General features: G+C 39.5%; 1 protein-coding gene and 3 non-coding genes across 4 annotated transcripts; 2 read left to right on the plus strand and 2 right to left on the minus strand.

Moving 5' to 3' along the window:
* Positions 1–5743: 5743 nt before the first annotated feature.
* Positions 5744–5816, minus strand: TRNAF-GAA. The gene has a single exon. It is a non-coding gene; the product is annotated as a tRNA-Phe (tRNA).
* Positions 5817–9712: 3896 nt separating this feature from the next.
* Positions 9713–9784, plus strand: TRNAE-CUC. Its single transcript has one exon. It is a non-coding gene; the product is annotated as a tRNA-Glu (tRNA).
* Positions 9785–11909: 2125 nt separating this feature from the next.
* TRNAL-AAG lies at positions 11910–11991 on the plus strand. The gene has a single exon. It is a non-coding gene; the product is annotated as a tRNA-Leu (tRNA).
* Positions 11992–16495: 4504 nt separating this feature from the next.
* On the minus strand, positions 16496–20709 carry ZNF311 (zinc finger protein 311). The gene is made up of 2 exons (XM_042783333.1): positions 20697–20709; positions 16496–18015 (listed from the first exon to the last, which is right to left on the minus strand). Exons 1-2 carry the CDS (start codon positions 20707–20709, stop codon positions 16496–16498), a joined length of 1533 nt encoding a protein of 510 aa, XP_042639267.1.
* Positions 20710–21296: the final 587 nt, after the last annotated feature.

The raw sequence follows: 21296 nt of genomic DNA on the forward strand, positions 1-21296 counted from the left end.
AAGACAATTAAAACAAATTCACTAGCGCCAAAATATGATCTTGAATATATCCCTCCTGAATTTAGAGACCATCTAAAGAATAGACTTAATGCAATGAACACCAATGACCAAAACCCAGAAGAATTGTGGGATGACATCAAGAACATCATATGTGAAGAAAGCATGAGGTCACTAAAAAGATGAGAAAAGTTGGGTGTAGGCTGTGACAAAAAGTTGTACACTGAAGAATCACTCTTTTAAGAAATGAGACTATTTCAGAATGGGGGGGGGGAAGGAAGAAGTCACCAGAAAAGAGCCCCATATCTACTGCCATTGAGTCAATTCCAACTCATAACAATCCTATAGGATAGAGTAGAATTGCCCCATGGGGTTTCCAAGGCTATAAGTCTTTACAGAAGCAGACTGCTTCTTTTTTCTTCTGAGGAAACTTTGAACCACCAATCTCCAGAAAAGTTAAACAGTGAAGTTGAACAGGCTTTTCTCAATTTCTTTGCTAAAACTGTAACTTTTTTGAAATCCAGATTTGATTTCACATGTTTAAATTACTGCTGTATTTTAAAATCATTTTCCCTGAAAAAGGGAGGATTGAATTATGATGGCATCCAATGTGCTGTGGAGTGTTGAAAAATGATGTACATTATAGACATGGAGATGCTATGATGAATTTATAGATGTAAAGGACCTGTTGGCAAATAGATGGTCTATGAAAAACAAGCAGTAGATACAAAGAAGATGGACATTTTGGGGGGAGCTAGATGCTAATTCCAATCAGCTTAAAAATCTGCTTTTGTTAGTAAGTAAAATCCTGAGTATCCCATGCTCCATGCTCAAATGTTTTTATTGAGAAGATATTTAGCTTGATGTCATCACGTTGTAATGACACCAGGAATCAGAATAATATGAGCTGATAAGAACAGAGCTGCAAGTCAAAGTGAATTTTATCTTTGACTATATTACGTTTTACCACTTTGTAAAAGAAAATAAGGATGCCCTAAAGGCTGCAGGTAGTTCAGAGAAATAATAGTGGAAAAGGAGACAGAAATTGTAAAAATATCCTACTGTATCATGAGACAGAAAGAGTCATGTCATTGTTATTCTTTATTAAATATAGGTAATAACTATTTAAGAAGTCTTATTGTATTTACATCCTTTTATGTTCTTACTGTATTTCACACTCCTCTTTACATTCCTCTTACATTAAAATGGCTTGTAATTTTCACTTGGAGGACATTTTGCTAAGTGAAATCAATCACAGAAGAACAAATATTGTATTATTTCATTATTTTAAAAAGTCAAGGAAAAGTTTATATACAGAGGGAAACTTTGTTGGGAGGGGAGAGGAGGGAACACTGAAAAATCAAATAAAGTATACAATTCAGAAAAAAATAAAAAGCTCTTAATTTTCATAATATAGCCTATGACATTTTAATATCCAATGAAGACTTTTAAAAAGTTAAAAATATTACTGCCTCAGAGAACAGAAACATCATAAAATATTGTTACATTTTTTCTCACACTACTAATTGCCTTTGTTAAATCATCCTATTATTGTTTTTTAAAATAATTGTGTTTATATAACAGCAAATAAATAATACAGGATGATATATGATTTTAAATAAACATCTATTTTTAAGATTTTTTTGTTAAAGTAATGCCACACATGTATATAACTGATGATCTATAATTCTGTGTTTTCAATCTGGTATGGTTATATCCCACTTGACTCTCTAAAAAACTGGACATGAAAGGCAACTGCCTCACCAAAGATTAAAGAAACACTATGAAAAGAAAAAAGAATTAAAGAGAGTTTCCAGCAAGTTTCAAGGATAAGATCTGGCTTCCAGGATGAAAAAGGATGATTTGCATTTTTCCACCTGAAAAAAAAAAAAAAAAAATTCTGCTGAGTTTAAAAATAACTGGAGGTAACAAATTGGCTGTCAATGGCATCTGAGGGTTTGTTTGGGCTGGAATATCCAAGACGGCTCACCCACATACCTGGCAATGGCAATTGATGGTGGTAGGAGCTAAGCTAAGATTGTTGTTCAGATTGCCTAGTCCTGGCCCTTCCATATCACTTGGACTTCTCACAGCCAGGTCATTGGGTTCTGAGAGGGAGCTCCCCAAGACTGAACATTCTAAGAAACTAAGGCAGAACCTGCAAGATTTCTTTGGCTCAGGCCTGGAACTGCCACAGTGTCACTTTAACGAAATTCTATTAGGTCAGCCAAGATTCACTGCGGGAAGGGGCTACACAAGGACATGATTACTTAGAAGCACGCTACAGTGAAAGCCATCTTTGGAGACTAGCTAGCACACAAGGTAACCCTTTTTTCCTCTTTTTTCCCTTTCCTTTGAACCCTTATTGTCTTCCTCTTGACCTTTGACTCTCTGCTCAGGTCTTATTGATCTATGGAACTAGTGGTTTTCCCAGACAGTCACATCTTTTCAGCTTTGTATATGCTGCTACCTCATCCTCAAAGAGTCTTTGCATATTCTTCCTTACCTGCCTAATTATCCACCACCAGTTGCAGTGGAGTCCATTTTGACTCCTGGAGAACTCATGTGTGTCAGAGAGGAACTATGCTTACTTATAGATCATTTTTTTTTTTAAATACATGACAACTTTATTTTTTCCAACCTATGATGTACAGAATTTGATCAATCATAAGGCTTAGTACATGACACTCTCATAATGGACCTATGAATGATCCTCTGTTTATTTTTATTCATTCTTCCTTTTTGATTAATGGAATAACTAACTATGAAACCACTACACAATGAAAAACCCAGGTTCTCAACAAACATGTATTTATGTGGTCTTCCTCATATCATTCCTTCCTTCCTTCTCCCAAGAGAAGGGAAGGAAACCCTGCGTCCATCATTCCCTTCCTTTACTTTTCTTTCCTTTTTTCTTTTTCTTTCTTTTTTTTTATTAGGATTTGGGTGAAGATTTACAGAGTAAATTCACTTTTCATACAGCAGTTCACATATACTTTGTCTCATGTCATTGACCAAAATTTACAATGCAGCAGCTCCCCTCCCACTTCCTCCCCATAGTTACCTCCTCCCAGTGTCCATCCCTTCATACTCTTCTGCACCCTGAGCTATCTCCCTGTGCATAAGCAGCCCTTCCTTCTCCCATGATTGTTCTCTCCAGGGCATGTGTCTACTTGAGGTAAATGTTTAACTCACGTGCCTGTACTTTGTTTGGCTGGAAACCACAGTTGTGGGTTCAATTCCAGATCTGAAGGGCAGCTAGGGGCCATAGTCTCAGTGGTTCCACCAGGCTCTATTGGACCAGCAAACCTGGTCCCCACCTTACTTATAGATCATTTTTAAGACACGTTTCAATTATCACCTTTTCCAGTAAACTACATCTTATGTTAAGAGTCTGTATTGGTGCTCTTATACACATACACGACACCTTGCCTTTACATCTATCCAACCCTTTGGGGCAATTCTACTTTGTCCTGTAGGGTCACTATAAGTTGGAATGGACTGGGTGGCAGTGGGTGTGGGTTTTTTGTTTTGTTTTGTTTTTTTGGTTTTATTCATTAAAGGAGACCTGGTGGCTCAATGGTTAAAGACTTGACTGCTAACCTAAACATCTGCAGTTCGAACCCACCAGCTGCTTGGCAGGAGAAAGATGTGGTAGTCAGCTTCCATAAAGATTACAGCCTGGCCCTGGGAAACCCTATGGAGCAGTTCTACTCTATCCTTCCTATAGGGTTGCTATAAGTAGGAATTGACTTGATGACACACAGTAACAACGTTCTTCATCAGGCCATAAATTCCTTGGAAGATTGTATTTTGTGTTTTCAGACTCCCCAGCTAGGCCAAACATTCCTAGCACAAGAACGTTCCTATTAAATGTTTGCTGACAGGAGTGATTGAATAGTTCTCTGCATATATTTGCCATCACCACACAAAAAATATACCCAACATGAAATTGTGCAAATACTATGGTTTTAACCATTTAAATTGTTTTTCATATTCATAGGAATGATAATGATGGATAAAAAAGGTACAAGAGAAATGTCCATAATCAGTTATGGGGTAGAACTTTAGGTATCTTTAAAAATATTTTCATTCTAATTTATTTTTTATCCTAATACTCTACAATTGTAATTATGTGGCTGCTAAATTAGAATCTGCTTTTTAGTAAGATCCCCACATAATTTCGTATACACATTTCGTTTTTCGATCCACACGTAACACAGCCCTCACCCTTTCCCTTATTAAATTTACAGCCATTAGTTCAACTGGCATTTTGCAAAGATTCTGAAGATAACGTGACCTTAGCCATTTCTCAGGAGTCATTAGAGGAAAAAGCAGTAAATAATAATAATATTAATATTCAACGGAGCAACCAGAGTTCAGAAAAAACTTGGGAGAGACTTGAGTCCAAGGTCCCAAAGAGGAGAGTTTCATGAAGAAAGTGTTGTCAATAGATTTGCATACTCAACAAAATTAGGTCTTGAAGCAAAAACAAACAAACAAACAAACAAACAAACAAACAAAAACCAAGGTATTTGAAAGCTAGGAAGTTGGCGGTAATGGCCTGGTACGGTTGGAAGGCAGATCTCCGTTGATGAGAAACTGATGAGATAAGGAAGTGGAGGCCAACACTGTCTTGCACTGTTCTTGCATTTGGAGATTTGGGCATTCTGTAGTTTGAAGAATCACCTTAGGAAGAGAGAGATCAAAGACACAAGAGCAGAAAGGGAAATCGATGAAGCACTGTCTTTAAGGAATGGGGAAAGGGACCAAAAACTCAGGGGTGGCAATGAGGGGAAACTTTTTGTCTGAATAGAAAGGAAGAAGAATATACATAGAGCAACTTAAGAGGTAGGGGGAAAGTAGGCTGAGGGAATATTCTGGTTCTTTTTCTCTCCTTCAACACTCAGCCACCCCCCGCCCACCTCCGCCCCCAATCAGGCGGCTCCCTTTTCCAAGAACCTTTCCTTCAGTCTCCCTGCCCTGCCTTTCTTTTCCCTTCAGAGCAGTTTAAGAGAGCACTTAAAAAATACTTACTGGTAGCGTAGTGCCTAGGGCATTTCTCTCACAACTAGAAAACTAGCGGTTCAAACCCACCAGCCACTTCTCGGAAAGAAGGTTGGGCAATCTACTATCCATAGTGATACAGCCTCTGAAACCCAAGGAGGGGTCGCTACGAGTCGGATCCGATTCGACGGCACATAACAACAACGAGGAAATATGAGGTTGAAAATAAAATATTGGTATCCTTCATATTCAACTCTCTTCCTACATCTGTCTGGAGTATTGGTCCTTTTTTGTTATTAGAAGCTGGTAGAAAATGAGGTTGGGGGAAAATAATAAAGTAGAAATAAACAAGAGAAATTAAGGTCCTTTAGGGCACCTTGACTTTGGATTTTAAGATTGTGGTGACCATCCCATGAGATGAAGCAGGCGTAGGTTTGGAGAAAGAGGACAGAGCATAAGTAGGACACAGCCCGATCCCGATCCAAGAACGTGAAAGAAAGTACTAAGCATTACAGAAAAGAGGGAAAAGTGGTTCTCCGTTAGCACATTTATTTCTGACTCCTTTACTGAGATTTCGAAGTTTATCCCCAGGTCTTTCCTATTGAATCAATCGCGTAATACTTTTCCGTCTTACTTTATGAGTTAGTGATGCGTTCGCCTTTTTTTTATTAATCCAAGAGAATTTGCAAGGAAAACGTTCAATTAATGTTGTTATCGGGTTCAAAACTGAGGACTCTTTTGCCGAAACCCGGGATCGAACCAGGGACCTTTAGATCTTCAGTCTAACGCTCTCCCAACTGAGCTATTTCGGCTCCGCCCATTCACGCCTCGGAACAAAGCATAATGACTTCATCTTTTCAGTCACTATTAAGTATCTACTTTCTTGGTCTCAAGGATTTAATTTTATTTGGATCTACAATCAACGCCTATGGAAGCAGCAGTCAAGAAATCAAATGACATATTGCATTGGGCAAATCTGCTGCAAAAGATCTCTTTAAAATGTTAAAAAGCAAAGATGTCACTTTGAAGACTAAGATGCGCCTGACCCAAGCCTTGGTATTTTCAGTCACCTCATACACACGCGAAAGCTGCACAATGATATAGGAAGACCTATATAGGTAAAGAATTGATACCTGTGAATTATAATGTCGACGAAAAGTATTGAATATACCATGGACTGCCAGAAGAACAAACATATCTGTTTTCGAAGAAGTACAGCCAGAATGCTCCTTTGTTCGTCTTGAACAAAGTGGAAGACCACACATTCCTGGATCTCAAAACCTACTATACAGCCATAGTTAAAACAGCCTAGTAGTGGTACAACGACAGACACATAGACCAATGCAAGAGAACTGAGAACTCACAAGTGAATCCATCCACCTAGGGACAGCTGATCATTGACAAAGGGCCCAAACTCATTAAATGGGTAAGAGATGTCTCTTTAATAATGTTGCTGGAGAAACTGGATATCCATTTGGAGAGAAATGAAACAGGACCCATATCTCACACCATAAGCAAAAGCAAACTCACGGTGGATCAAAAACCTGTACATAAAGCCTAAAACCATAAAAACTATTAAAGAAAAAATAGGGACAAATTCCGAGTTCCTAATTCAGGGCATGAACACACTATTGAATATAATTAAAAATGCACAAACACTAGAAGATAAAATGGATGACTGGAACCTCCTAAAAATTAGACACTTATCATCATCAAAAGATTTCACTGAAAAAGTAAAAAGAGAACCCACAGACTGGGAAAAATATTGGCAACGATAACAGCAAAAAGACAAATAATCCAACTGAAAAATGGGCAAAGGACACGAACAGACACTTCATCAAAGAAGACATTCAGGTAGCTAAGAAACACATGAAGAAATGCTCATGATCATTAGCCATTAGAGCAATGCAAATCAAAACAACAATGAGATGTCATCTCGTTTCAGCACTAATAGCAAAGTTCAAAGAAACAGAAAAGAACAAATGCTGGCGAGGGTGTGGAAAGACTGGCACTCTCCTATACTGCTGCTGATGGAACTCATATGGTTGCAGGAGCAGAAGAACACAAATTGGGCAAGTCAGATGACTGGTTCCTGTCTCTAGTCCCAAGATATTGGTGAACCAGATGCAAGATCCAGAGCAAGAAAACAAACTTTGCCAGAACATTCACATATACACCCTCAGGGAAATTCAGGGTGGTGACCTTAGTCACACCTTCCAGCAAGGTGAGATTCAAAATACATACATACTACCCTAATCCTGCCTCATCAATGCAACAGACAACTCACTCCAAAACTGGACCATAGCCACAGGCATAGAGGCTAGGATTTACAATACATCACAAAATGGAGGACTACGGCTAGAAGGACCATATTAAGCAATTCACTGCACTGCAATGGTGCTTACTTAAAAAGCTAGAAATAGAAATACCATATCATCGAACAAATTAGGTATATGTTGCTGTTGGTACGTGCCGTCGAGTCATCTCCAACTCACAGTGACCTTATGTACAACAGAATGAAACACTCCCTGGTCCTGTGCTAGCTTCATGATCCTTGCTATACCTGAGCCCATCGTTGCAGCCACTGTGTCAATCCATCTTGTTGAGGGCCTTGCCCTTTTTTGTTGACCCTCCACTTTATTAAGCATGCTATCCTTCTCCAGGGAATGGTTCCTTCTGACAACATGATCAAACTAGGTGAGGCAGTCTGGCCACTCTCACTTCCAAGAAGCATTCTGGCTGCGCTTTGTCCAGGACAGATTTGTTAATTCTTTTAGCAGTCCATGGTACTCAGCATTCTTTGACAACACCATAACTCAAAAGCATCAACTCTTCTTCGGTCTTCCTTATTCACTCATTGTCCAGCTCTCACATGTATAAGAGGCCTTTAAAAATACCACAGCTTGGGTTAGGCACACCTTGGTCTTCAAAGATATGTCTTTGCTCTTCAGCACTTGAAAGAGGTCTTTTGCAGCAGATTTGCCCAAATGAAGTACATCGTCTGATGTTTTGACTGCTGCTTCCATTGGTGTCAATTGTAGAACCAAGTAATATGAATTCTTTGACAACTTCAATCTTTTCTCCATTTATGTGATGCTGCTTATTGGTCTAGTTGTGAGGATTTTTTGTTTTCTTTATATTGAGGTGTAATACATACTGCAGACTGCAGTCTTTAATCTTCATCAGTAAGTGCTTCAAGTCATCCTCACTTTTGGTAAGCAAAGTTGTATTATCTGCATATCGCAGGTTGTTAATTATTCTTCCTCCAATCCTGATGCCACATTGTTCTTCATATAATCCAGCTTCTCAGATTATTTGTTCAGCATACAAATTGAGTAAGTATGGTGAAAGGATACAACCTTGATTCACTCCCTTCTTGATGTTAAACCATTCAGTATCCCCTTGTTTTGTTCAAATGGCAGCCTCACGATCTATGTACAGGTTCCTCATGAGTACAGTTAAGTGTTCTGGAATTCCCAATTGTCTCAAAGTCATCCACAATTTGTTATGATCTACACAGTCAAATGCTTTTGCATAGTCAGTAAAACACAAGTAAACATCTTTCTGGTATTCTTTGCTTTCAGCCAGGATCCATCTCACATCAGCAATGATATTCCTCATTCCATGTCCTCTTCTGAATCCAGCTTGCACTTCTGGAATTTCTTTGTCAATGTACTGCTGCAGCCATTTTTGAACTAGGTATGTATCTTAGAGAAATAAGAACTATGACATGAACAGATATATGCACACCCATGCTCACTGCAGCACTATTCACAGTAACAAAGAGATGGAAACAACCTAAATGTTCATCAGCAGAGGAATAGATCAGCAAACTATGGTGCATACCTACGATGGAATACTACACAACATTAAAAAATAATGATGAATCTTTGAAACATCACATTACATGAATGAACTAAGAAGCCATTATGCTGAGTGTAATTAGTTATCCACAAAAGGACAAATATTGTATGAGACCACTATTGTAAGCAGTCAAGAAAATGGTTTCATAAAAAAGATATATTCTTTGTTGGTTACCAGGGGTGGGTAGGAAAGAGAGGGTAAACCACTAACTAGGAAATAATAATAATAATAAATTACTTGACACACTCACACAAAAAGGAGTTCTTCATCGTAGTACTTTGGACATGCTGTCAGGATGGTCCAGTCCTTGGAGAAGGACATTATGCTTGGTAAAGCAGAGGGTCGGCGAAAAAGGGGAAGACTTTCAATGAGATCTATTGACACAGTGGCTGCAACAATGGGCTCAAAGAGAGCGACGAGTATTGGAATGGCTCCAGGGCAATGTTGCACTCTGTTGTGTGTGGGGTCATTGTGAATCACAACCTACTCTACAGCACCTAACAACAATAACAAGTACCAACTTAGTAGACACCATGACAAGCACTTTGAGAGAATCAATGATAAATAATAAAGCTTTCTGTTTTCGAACCCTCATCATTTTATGAGAAAGGCAAGAAGACAATTACAAATTAGTGTGGTAAGAGCTGTCAGAGTGGCTTCGTTAAATGCTACTTAACTTATTTGACTTTAGTTTAAGTGTCATTTGTCTCTAGTTGGATCCACCAGGCCCGGCTACATGTTCTGTGAAACGTGATTTTATTGTTACAACGTAACTCCAACTTGGAGTCATAAGATACATGTAGTATTCACCATATAAAGATATTTCAAGGAAGGTCTGTAAGCTTCCCTGGTGGTCTAGTGGTTAGGATTCGGCGCTCTCACCGCCGCGGCCCGGGTTCGATTCCCGGTCAGGGAATAGTGATTTTAATTCACGTTTTCTCTACATCTGGCGCGGGACACAGGACAGGGTCGACTTTTTGGCTGAACATTAAATTGTATGTGAATTAACTTTCAGTTTTCATACGAGGGATGTTCTGATTAAAAACTCAGATCTAAGTTTAAAGTTTCAATTACAAAATGACAAGCCATGGGATTGTTATTGTTTATTTAATAAGCACTCGGCTTTTCACGAATGCCAGACATTGTTCTAAATCCACTGAGAGGGAAGTTTTGGACAGAGTTGATTAACTATAGGAGTTGTCTGATATTAACACAAGTTATAAAAGATAGTTATCAAGAAGAGAGAGAAGAAATAGGGGGAGGTAGTCATTCCTCAGAGGTTTGATTTAGCTCGCTGTTCGTGAGCTATTGGAGCGAAAGCACAGGAGTATTGAAACACACTCCCGCTGCTCCAAATTTTCTTTGCAGGTCAGCTTCACACTGCTCCAGCTGGGCGCGGGAAGGTAGCTCCCGGACATACAGACACTGTAATTTAATCCTGGATAGAAGCGGTTTGGGGACTGCTGATTTCTCTAGCACTTCCACTTGTTTCCCACTACGAATGCACATTTTATCAGAGCTTTCCTAAGAAAGATCCCAAGTGTCGAAAGAAAACTACTTTCACAAAACCGAGAAACAGGCAAACGGTGTATTCAAGCATCTCTGAGTATATGAGACGTTTAATAATTATTTGAGAAAAGGTAAACTTTGTTGTTCTTCAAATTGACTTTTGACAAGGATTGTTTACCTCTAAATTGTTTTTGGTGTCGAGGCATGAAATTCTGTTACTTAGTTTGTCTAAATAGTAGACACAGAAGTATTGCTTATTATTCCCTCCTTATTTCTTATGAATGTTTGATGCACTTATGCCCTCTCCGGATGTTTTCAAAGATCTTACTTTAAGAACAACCGAGGGCATGTTGTTTTTATGATTATGAAGCACTGGTCTTTTTCTAACTAATTACTTACACATTCTTTTCCTTCTCCCCTCAATATATAAATTCACATTTCCAAAACCTCTTTGAACTGGGAATCTTTTTTGTCATCTTGCCAATTCTCTCTTTGAGTTAATAAACTTTGGCACATATGAAGGTCAGTTTGTCAAAGCAATTTTGCTTTGACCTAAGCACAAAAGTAGTGTAGTTTGTCAACTCTCTGGATATACTGCAACAATTCAGTGCCCGTCCACCTAGTGTTTAACAGAAAATCAATCCTCTAGATCTGGTGTCAGTTATTTCCTGAAAACCACCCTCTTCTCATCATGTCATATTTTGTTTCCTCTAGGTGTAGCAAGAATCCTTTGCTTCATTTCTTTTTATATCTCTGCTTTTAGGGAGCAGTCTGGTTGGGCCCCTTAAAATGTGATTGAGGAAAGACTATCTTAATTTATGCCTGTTTTTTTATTTTCCTGCACCAAGCTAATTAGAGACAAGCAGCTCTCTTTGACAATTACATTTTTTTTTCCTTCTCATATGAGCTCACACTCATTGTCCATGGAGAAAAAATTCCCTAATCCGTATTTTAATCCAGTAGGTTCTGTTCACTCACCAGCTACTTTAGGGTTTCCTGAGCTCTGGTAGCGTAGTGCGTAAGGCACTTTACTACTAACCAGAAGGTTGGAAGCCACTCCTCGGAAGGAAGATGGAGCAATCTACTTCCGGAAACCCAAGGAGGGATCGCTGTGAGTCGGGTCTGACTTCCCGGCACATAACAAGAAGAAGCTACTTTCTTGGTGTTCGGAGGACGCTCGATTCCCAGTGGTGGGTGAATGGAGGGGCCCATTCCAGTTTCTTTCATTGTGCCAAAGCCACTCGGGGGCTCATTCGGCGGCATCAGTGCTCACGGGGAGCATCACCATCCACAGTGACAAAAAGGGGGCAGGCGTTTCGGGTCTATTAGTCTTCTGCCCACCTCTCTAAGCTCTCTAAGTGAAGCGAAGAGTTGGGAGTAGGGCTGTGTAGTCGTTGAGTGCCAGGAAGGGCTCTCAGACTATGGTAGGGAAAGCACCAGAGAAGAAAATAGTGGCAAAAACTTCTGTTCTGGAGCAAGAAAGCTACAATACTTACTTCTAGAGGAAAAAAAAAAAGCGGGGTTTGGGAGGCGGTAGCGTGGCCGAGCGGTCTAAGGCGCTGGATTAAGGCTCCAGTCTCTTCGGGGGCGTGGGTTCGAATCCCACCGCTGCCAGAGTCTTTTCTGCCTCACTCCGGCGAGACTTAATAGAAATCCATTCTTCATATTCATACTATGATGATTTATTCTCACAATCTAAAGGGTCAGGGTGGTTCATCGGCTCTGATCTATGGTCCCAGCTGTCGGACAGGTGTCCCCAGTACTGACTAATCCGTTTCTCTGTTATTGAGCGGCGAATGTATTCAAGGTGGGTACACAAATAACTAATACATTAAAAAAATAAAATAAAATAAAAAAAAAATTCATCCACACTGCTTGCTTCCTTATGACACAGCCTGAATGGATGTCAAACGTCTGGGATTTGCTTGTAACGGAAGACAGGTCCTGTCCCTGGCTCCAAATTATTTTTGTAATCAGCCTGTGTTTCCCCCTCAGCCAGCCCGCTTCGAGGAAGCCTCTCATTTCATGTTTCCAATCCTAATTATACGGATCTAAGAAATACAGCCAGAATGCTCCTTAGAAGGGAGGATGGGACGATTTCGTCTTAGTACTTTGGACATGTCAGGAGGGACCAGTCCTGGAGAAGGACATCATGCTTGGTAAAGCTGAGGGTCAATGAAAAAGAGAAAGACCCTCAATGAGATGGATTGACACAGTGGCTGCCAACAATCGGCTCAAACATGGCAAAGACTGTGAGGATGGAGCAGCACCAGGCAGTGTGTCCTTCTGTTGTACGTGGGATCACTGGGAGTCCGAACAGACATGACGGCACCTAACAACAACAATAACAAGCTTTGGCTTGGTGTTTCCTCCTGGAAGCTTTCCCAATCTCCCCCACTCCCTCCTACCAACGCCAGCGTTACAATTAGGGAGTATATGGAGCGAAACAACAGCACACGGTGTCCTTGCTCTCATGGAACTTAACAGTTTGTGGAGTTCACAAACATTAGATACGTTTTTGTCCAAACATGGCACAATCTCTGCTGAAATTTTTTTATTTTTCTGTGTAGACTTTAGATTATGCTCCAGATGTATTTTAAAGAACAATATGTATTAATGTACGGATACATTATAATGGAAGGATACACACCAACTTGTTAACAGTGGTTACTGTTGGGAGACAAGTCTCCACCAATCTGTTTCCGCACTTAAGTGTGAGACACTGCCCTTTTTTCTGGACTGTGTTTTCAAGAACAGCCTCTGGAGCAAATGACAGGCATGCTTACTGGGGTCTCTAAACTCAGATTTCCTGTCCTATAATCCTACTGCTTCCTTGCCCTCTGTATTTGAATTTGTGGGGTAGTGCCTAGAGAATTTGACTGATAACCAGAAGGGTGGCGGTTCAAACCCATTAGCCACTCAGAGGAATGAAGATTCAGAAATCCAAGGAGGAGTCACTATGAGTCGAATCCACTTATCGGCAGTGAGTCTGTTTTTTTGCCCTGCCTTAAACCATTCTCCAATCTTTCTTTCAATTCACAGTGTTTTCAAATTTCTCATTGATGTGCTTTCGTGTAGGTCTTTTGTCATTCATGGAACTGGGTGTTTGGCAGGCCTTTCCTTCTTGGAACTAATTTTCTTAATTCCTGGAAAACGTACTTATGGAATTATTTTGGCAATTTTCTCCTGTTTTTATCTTCTCTTTTGGATCTTCTACTAATTGGGACCTCGGGATGATTCTTTAAAGTTTTTCTTTTTTTGTTTCCTTTTATTATATTTAATAAATGCAAAACATTATGCAACAAGTATACAAGTTTTGAAGTAATATTAAAATGAACACTTTTGAACACATCACTCAAGATCTAGAACTACACTGTCCAGTACAGTGGCCGCTAGTCACATGTAGCTATTTAGCATTTGAAATGTGGTCTGTGTGATTGAGGAACTGAATTTTAAATTTTGTTTAGTTTAAATTTAGAAAAGCATTCCCAATTAAATTATTGAAAAGCTTTTACGTATGTTTGGGACAACTTGGGTACGTGAATCTACTTTTTCTACCCTGAATTTTATGAAATCTAAGTACAGATCAAATATTCAGTGTCAAAACTAAGATACTGTAAGTATAAAATTTCACTTTCAAAGACTTAGCATCAAAAATGTACAAATATTTCATGAATACTTTTTGATTACATGTTAAAATGATATTTTGGAAATACTGGGCATATATAAAATATATTTCAAAAATCAACTTCACTTTTTATTTTTATTGAGAAAATTTAAAATTATATATGTAGTTGGTATTACATTTCCATTCAACAGCTCTAGGCTGGAATATTACTAATTTTTACAGTAACTTACATGCTTCTTTCCTATCCCATCACTCTAATTTCCCTTCAGAAGCAACCACTACTGTGGACTCTGTTTATCTTTCCCTTGTTTAAAAAAGTAATCTACACATATGCATCCATCACTCTCCAATCAACAACACAAACCATCAAGACTCCACGAAGGCCCAGAATTTAAACTGGAATTACCAGTTTGCTGCTTCCTGTTAAAAGACTGACTGGAGAAGTGACCACGAAGGATGCACTTCAGGGCAATGGTTCTTAAGTTGTGCTGAGGACATGGGAGTCCAAAATCCATAAGCACACAATAGTCTAACAGCATAAAAATGTCCTGTACATAGATAAGCATTTTCCAAAAGCATATACACACTGCTGGGATCAACAAAACCTCAGAGACTCTAGAAGAAGCATGACAATTGCCCTCATGTGTGCATGCATTGGGTAGAGGGTGGACTGTGAGGTTTGCTGATCATCAAATAGGGGATCCTCATATTCACAAAGACTAAAAACCACTGCTTATTCTCCAGACATTGTAAGCTGTTCTAAAGTCGTGTTGTTTCATCTAAAAGTCACATATCCAGTTTGGTTCTCTATAATAGAAATAATTTCGCTGAATTACGTCCTAAATGTTTTCTTCTTGGTGTTCATCAAGAAGCTATGTTAGAAATGGCCATAGAAATAATATGCCATAATTTCTGTAGAAATGGAACCTAAGGAACAATGTTTTAATCATTGTCTCTTATATAATAAATCATGTAATTCCTTTGGGATTTATTACTAGAAAATTGAGTCTCTTGGACTCTTTGTCCTTCATTATTATACATGTATAAGCAACATTTCCCAAAATATTCTCTGTGAAACAAGATTCATGAAGATTCTCCCTTGAACTGAATTCTGTGGTCAAATACTTTTAGAAAGCAATGCTTATAATTTCCTTGTTTAAGATTCAAACTGGATGGAGCACTTTCTAAGCCCTGAGAAGTCTTTGAGGGTATAAATAAAAACATCACTGGGTGGTATTTTCTAAACAAAGTATTTAAACAATTAACTTGTAAAATACCTTTGAGAAACGCTGGGTAACCCACTGTTTCTCTCTTTCTTTACTATCTAAGAAACTCAGACCAAACCAAAAAAAGAAACTCAGAGCTAAATTTAATTCTCAATTATGGTCATTATGTTAATTAAGCTTCCACATTTGAATCCCTTTCTAGGATTTTCCATTTTAACAGCCTTACTGTATGTGGCTATTTGTGTTAATTCACTCTGCAATAATGACCTGACAACATTTGGTAGAGAAAGGGATAGATGTAACATACACTGAGAGACTTGAAAAGATAGAAATTTACTAGTAAATTTGAAAGAACATTTCACATGTCATGCAAAGACATAGCAAATGTTTAAGAAATAATAAAAAGCTTGTGTGTATTTATAACTTAAGGTTAAGACAGGCTTCATATTCTTCCCGTATGTGAACTGCTATTTGAACAGCACACAGTGGACTTCTACTTGTCCAAAAAAAAAAAATTAAAAAACTTAATAGTTTTTAAAGCTGCCTTTCTCCCACTTCTCTTCTCCCCTGAATCCAAATCTTGACAATGCTGATTCCATACAGAGAAGTACCATTTCAGGCTTAAAGGTCAAAAAAAAAAAAAAAAAAAAAAGAAAAATTCCAAGAAACAAGAAACACAACTTGCTAGAGAGAAAGAGAGACAGAGAGATCAATGCTTATCACAAAATAAATAAATAAATAATTTCCCTCCTGAACTGAGTGAGGTATAGCTTCATATCCAAAAAGATGTCATGTAGGCATATAGATATTGCCTAGATAAGTCTGAACATTTTAGGACCATTTGTGAAAGACTGACTCTCATGTGATCCTAGGCAAATTTTTTAATTTTCCTATGCCTCAATTTCCTCATCTTACAGGGATGTTGTATGGATAAAATCAGTTAAAATGTGTAAAGCCCTTGGACCAGTGCCTGACACATGGGAAGCACTAGTAATTATCTGATATTATTGTTCTGAGGTGATATACAAAGCTGTGGAAATGCATGTGCTCACTGAAGAAATAAATACTAAATAGGAAGTTCAAGGATATCTTTGGGATCTTACACTCAGGGGTCAGAGAATCAATAAGAATCAATATAGGGGACTGAGAAGGACCATTCCAAGATGTAGAAGGAGAAATGGGAAAGTGGAAACATGAGAATCATTACTCTCAGGGGTTGGTGGTCAAAATACTGACTACTGGGAAGGTCTGAGAAACAGACTTCCTACTCATCAAGTTCATGGGATCTCCACACTCTATGTTTTCTTTTTTTATGTCCAGTAAGATTTGAGCTTACTCTGAAAGCTTTTCCACATTCCTCACATTCATAAGGTTTCTCCCCAGTATGAACTCTCTGATGTCCAATTAGAGCTGAGCACTGTCGGAAAGACGCACCACATTCATTGCAGGTATATGGCTTCTCACCAGTGTGGATTCTTTTGTGCTGCCTCAAGACTGAACTATGATGAAAGGCTTTTCCACATACCTCACATATGTAAGGTTTCTCTCCAGTGTGAATTCTCTGATGATTGGTCAAGTTTGACTTCCCACTGAAAGCCTTACCACACTTTGAACATTTGTAAGGTTTCTCTCCAGTGTGGATTCTTTGATGGATGGTAAGGCAGTGCCGATCCTGGAAAGTTTTCCCACATTCCCCACATTGATAGGGCTTCTCCCCACTGTGTTCTCGTTCATGAGCCCTGCGTTTACAGTTATGACGAAAGGCTTTCCCACACTCCTTACACTTGTAAGGTTTCTCTTCAGTGTGGATTCTTCTATGTTTGGTGAGCTCTGCCTTGATACTGAAGGCTTTCTCACACTGAGGACACCCATAGTTTTTCTCCCGAGTGTGGACTTTTTTGTGTTTGCTTAGGTCTGAGCTCCGAATGAAAGCCCTCCCACACTCGTTGCACTCATAAGGTCGCTCACCAGTGTGGATTCTTGTGTGTTTGGTGAGATCTGAGCTCCCGCTGAAGGCCTTCCCACACTCCTCACATTCGTATGGTTTCTCCCCAGTGTGGATTCTGCCATGGATGGTAAGAGAATGCCTGAACTGGAAGGCCTTACCACAGTCGTTACATTCATAAGGCTTCTCCGCAGTGTGGATGATCTGATGCATACTGAGACAGTTCTTGGTCTTGAAAGCTTTCCCACAGTCACTGCACTCATGAGGCTTCTCCCGGCTGTGGATTTTTTTATGGCAGCAAAGAGCTGACCTACTATTGAAGGCCTTCCCACACTGGGCACAGTTGAAAGGTTTTTCCCCTGTATGGATTATCTGGTGCATAGAAAGCTGATTTCTGGTCTTGAATGCTTTACCACACTCATTACAGGCATGGGGTTTTTCATCAGAATGAATTCGCTCATGGAGAATTAGATCTGAATGCCAACTAAAATTTTTTCTACATTTGGCACAGTCGTGGAGTTTCTTTTCTGTAGGACTTCTATTACATAGGAGTTGTTTTGAGTTTGGATTGATGTTTTCTCTAAGTACCTTCTGGTTCCTTCCTTTCTTAACAGTCATTTCCTCAGAGCCTTCTTTCTCTTCTCCCAGTTTCTTCCTCATAGGCATTTCCCATTGATTCTCTAATTTGACATCCTGTACACCAACTTCTCCAACCCCAGGACCCTGGGAAACAACTTTTAGGAGACTTTTACATTTCATCCAGCAAACTTCTCTATTTTCAAAAACCTCTCGTTTTGCATGTGCCTTCTCATTCTCAGGCCATATCTTGGCAGTTGACACTTAAAAGAGAAAATAAAAATGTCAGTTATTTAGAAGAAAGGAAGTAAATGAGATAGGGGAGGTGAAAAGTAAATGGCTTTTCCAAGCTTAAAAAATTGCTAACATTATGCTCAAAGGTTGGGATAAGCTGAAGTAAGAAAAATGTATTTCAAACTTAATAAACTTTATAAAAAATCTTTACAAACTTACTCCTCCTCTACAATCTACTAGTTTAGTGAATGACAATTAATTCTATATATTTAGCCACCTGTCAGAAGGTTGGTGGTTCAAACCCACCAGCTGCTCTTTGGAAGGAAGATGGGACAATCAATTTAGGTAAAGATTAACAGCTTCGGAAATCTAATGGGGGTTGCTATGAGTCAGAATCGACTCGATGGCAGTGATTTTTTTTTTTTTTTCTTTTAGTCACCAGGCAGGAAGCTAGAAATCATTTTTAACTCTTTCTTCCTACCCTCATATTTGCTCAGCTAACATTTTACAAATTCTACTCATGAAATGAGCTGCAGAGGGGGTGCTGAGGTGTCAGTATAGTACTTCTTTAGGTCTGAGCTGTGGGCCCTGGAGAGCCACGTTTCTGCTGTGACTCTGCTCATCTGGGTAGGGTAGATTAGAAAGGGGGAGCACAACACCTGACCCAAACCAGGCCAGATTCTCTTTCTTGGCCTTTGGACTCGTGAGTGCAGAGTAGGTAAGGTGAGGCTCTAAGCATAGCTGTTGTTGTTGTTATGTGCTGTCGAGTCGGACCTGACTCATAGCGACCCCTCCTTGGGTTTCCGAGGCAGTATCACTATGGACGTAGATTGCCCCATCTGTCTTCCAAGGGTGGCTGGTGGGTTTGAACCGCCAGCCTTCTGGTTAGCAGTCACATGCCTTAGGCACCACGCTATCAGAGCTCCCAGTGCATGGTATACATTGTTGCTCAATATTTTTCAAGGATGGAAAAAAGGGAGGAAGGATGGGTGTTATAATTGGGCAGCTGAAATAGGCACGTAAATAAAGGGAAAACAAGTCAAGAAATCTTTTAAAGAACAAATTCAGAAAACAGTTTGATTGAAGTAGTAGTAATATTTCATGACTGAGGAGACAAGAGGGTCATGGAGAATGGAAAGGCAAAATGAGAAAAAGGTAGAATGAGAGATAAAAATAGGGATAGCTTAATAAAGAGACAGCATTGTGGGAAGATGAGTTTGGTTTTAGATATTGCTTTTCAGATGACAATGGAATATCCAAATAAAAACCAGGACTTAGATGCATGAGTCTGGTATCCAGAAAAGAGGCAAAGGTTACAGTTACCAACGTGCACTTGCATCAGACCTGATAGTTGAAGCCATGAGAAAAACTAACTTCACAATCGGAGGGAACAGAGAAAGGCAAGGGCCAAAGGCCCAGACTCAAAACAGGGAAAGTCCTGAAGGAAAACTAGAGGCAAGAAAGTGGTATTTTCTGAGCTTTTTTTGAAGGCCAAATTTCAAAGAGCCTGTTAGATAGGTTAGAAGGGAGGATGAGTTTTTTTGAGGGCCAAACATTTTCAACATGTTATTAGTAAGGATCAGTCCTTGGAGAAGGATGTTATGCTTGGTAAAGTAGAGGGGCAGCCAGAAACAGGAAGACCCTGAATGAGAGGGATTAATACAGTGGCTGCAACAATGGGCTCAAACACAGCAATGACTGAGGATGGTGCAGGACTAGGCAGTGTTTTGCTTTATTGTACAGTCGCTATGAGTTGGAACTGACTCAACGACACCTGGTAACATTAGATAGGTTGCAAATAACCACTTAGATAATGAAAAGGTAACTGCTCAAGTAATTTGTTGTTCTTTTCTCTTCCTGAAGGTTTCCTAGATGGATTTCCTTTATTGGTCCTTCATGAGAGATGACCCACCAGCAGGATCATGCCATAGCCACTTGAGCACGTGGAAGGTAGGAGGGAACTTAAGTTCTATCACTCACCTGGGCAGGAGCAGCTCAGAGAGTCCCTGTCCTGTAGATCCTGAACCCAGGGCTCTGTCCCTTGCTCCAGAAGGGAGATCAAAGGAGGTTTAGAAAATGGAAATCCTGGTGAGAGAGAAGGAATAAGACAGTGGGTAGAACAACAAAGAACTATTCTAGCACTTTCCCTGGTCCCTGTATTAGCATACGGCAACAGGAAAGAAATGTCTATTTGGTTAGTGGAAAAGAGTTTATATAGGAGTCTGGTAACATGTAAAAGAACATGTTTAGGTAGGGTCTTTCTCAGAAAATTCATATTTAAAAGGGAAATAGTTATCTGAGTATATTTCCTTGTTCTTTTTGGGAGGATAGGAGGCTATCTGTTTTGGGCTGTTGGGTGGGAGTTCATGACTAGGAGCTGGGTATAGAACACCTAATGGATAACACTAGAGGAAACAAGAATTCAGGGAGAAAAGAAGCTAAGTATCTTGTTTTCACCCAGGGAGAGTCCTATTCCAAAAACTCAGAAAACAACAACTAGTTTGGCTAGAAAATTCTCTTGTTGTATAGCAGAGGCAACTCAAAATTTTTATTTTTGGGGACAATCCTGATGATAAAATAAGAACTCTGATTTTCTCTAGAAGACCCCACAAACATGAATATGAAGCAAAGAACAACAACAACAACAAAAAAAAGTAAAAAGGAGAGAGAGAGAGAAATGTACTTAATCAAGCACAGGAAAAAACCTTACCAAGTGATACCATATTCCCGTAATTTTCCAACATCACATCTTTATAGAGATGTCTTTGAGCATGGGTCAGACATTGCCACTCCCTATCAGTGAAGGTGACGGCAACATCCTCAAATGTCATTGACTCAATCAGTATGTTCCTGCTGTCCTGGAAAAAAAACCCATAGTTCTCTCATGAAACGGAAGAGAGTAAAACAATTTGTAGGCAGAAGGTTTACAGAAATGAAAGGCTATTACTGCTTTGGTGGATATTTGGGGATGTGAAAGGGAATATAGCCTTTTAGTAGCAAAAAATGAAAGAGGAAACAATCCACAAGTGGTTCCTTATGAGAGGAAACACCTGTATTTGAGAGTTGCATAGAAGGCAGTGAAATAAAGTCACATTTACAAAGCAGTGATGTGTTTTCAGGAAGATTGCAAGGGGCTTCAGCTCACTTGGGCCTGGGTGACCAGTGTGACAGTTGCGTCTGGCAGGTTTCCTCGGCTTCTATCTTTGGCAAAGGCAGGGCACTGAGGAACTGGGAGTGCTGAGGCAGGGGAAATAAGTCAAGAGTTAATTTGGCACAGCATTAATAAAACCCTTTGCTTTCAACCTTTCTC

Source organism: Orycteropus afer, unplaced genomic scaffold, assembly GCF_000298275.1.
Source record: "Orycteropus afer afer isolate SDZICR_OR568_19922 unplaced genomic scaffold, OryAfe1.0 scaffold00919, whole genome shotgun sequence".
NCBI classification, from domain to species: domain Eukaryota; kingdom Metazoa; phylum Chordata; class Mammalia; order Tubulidentata; family Orycteropodidae; genus Orycteropus; species Orycteropus afer.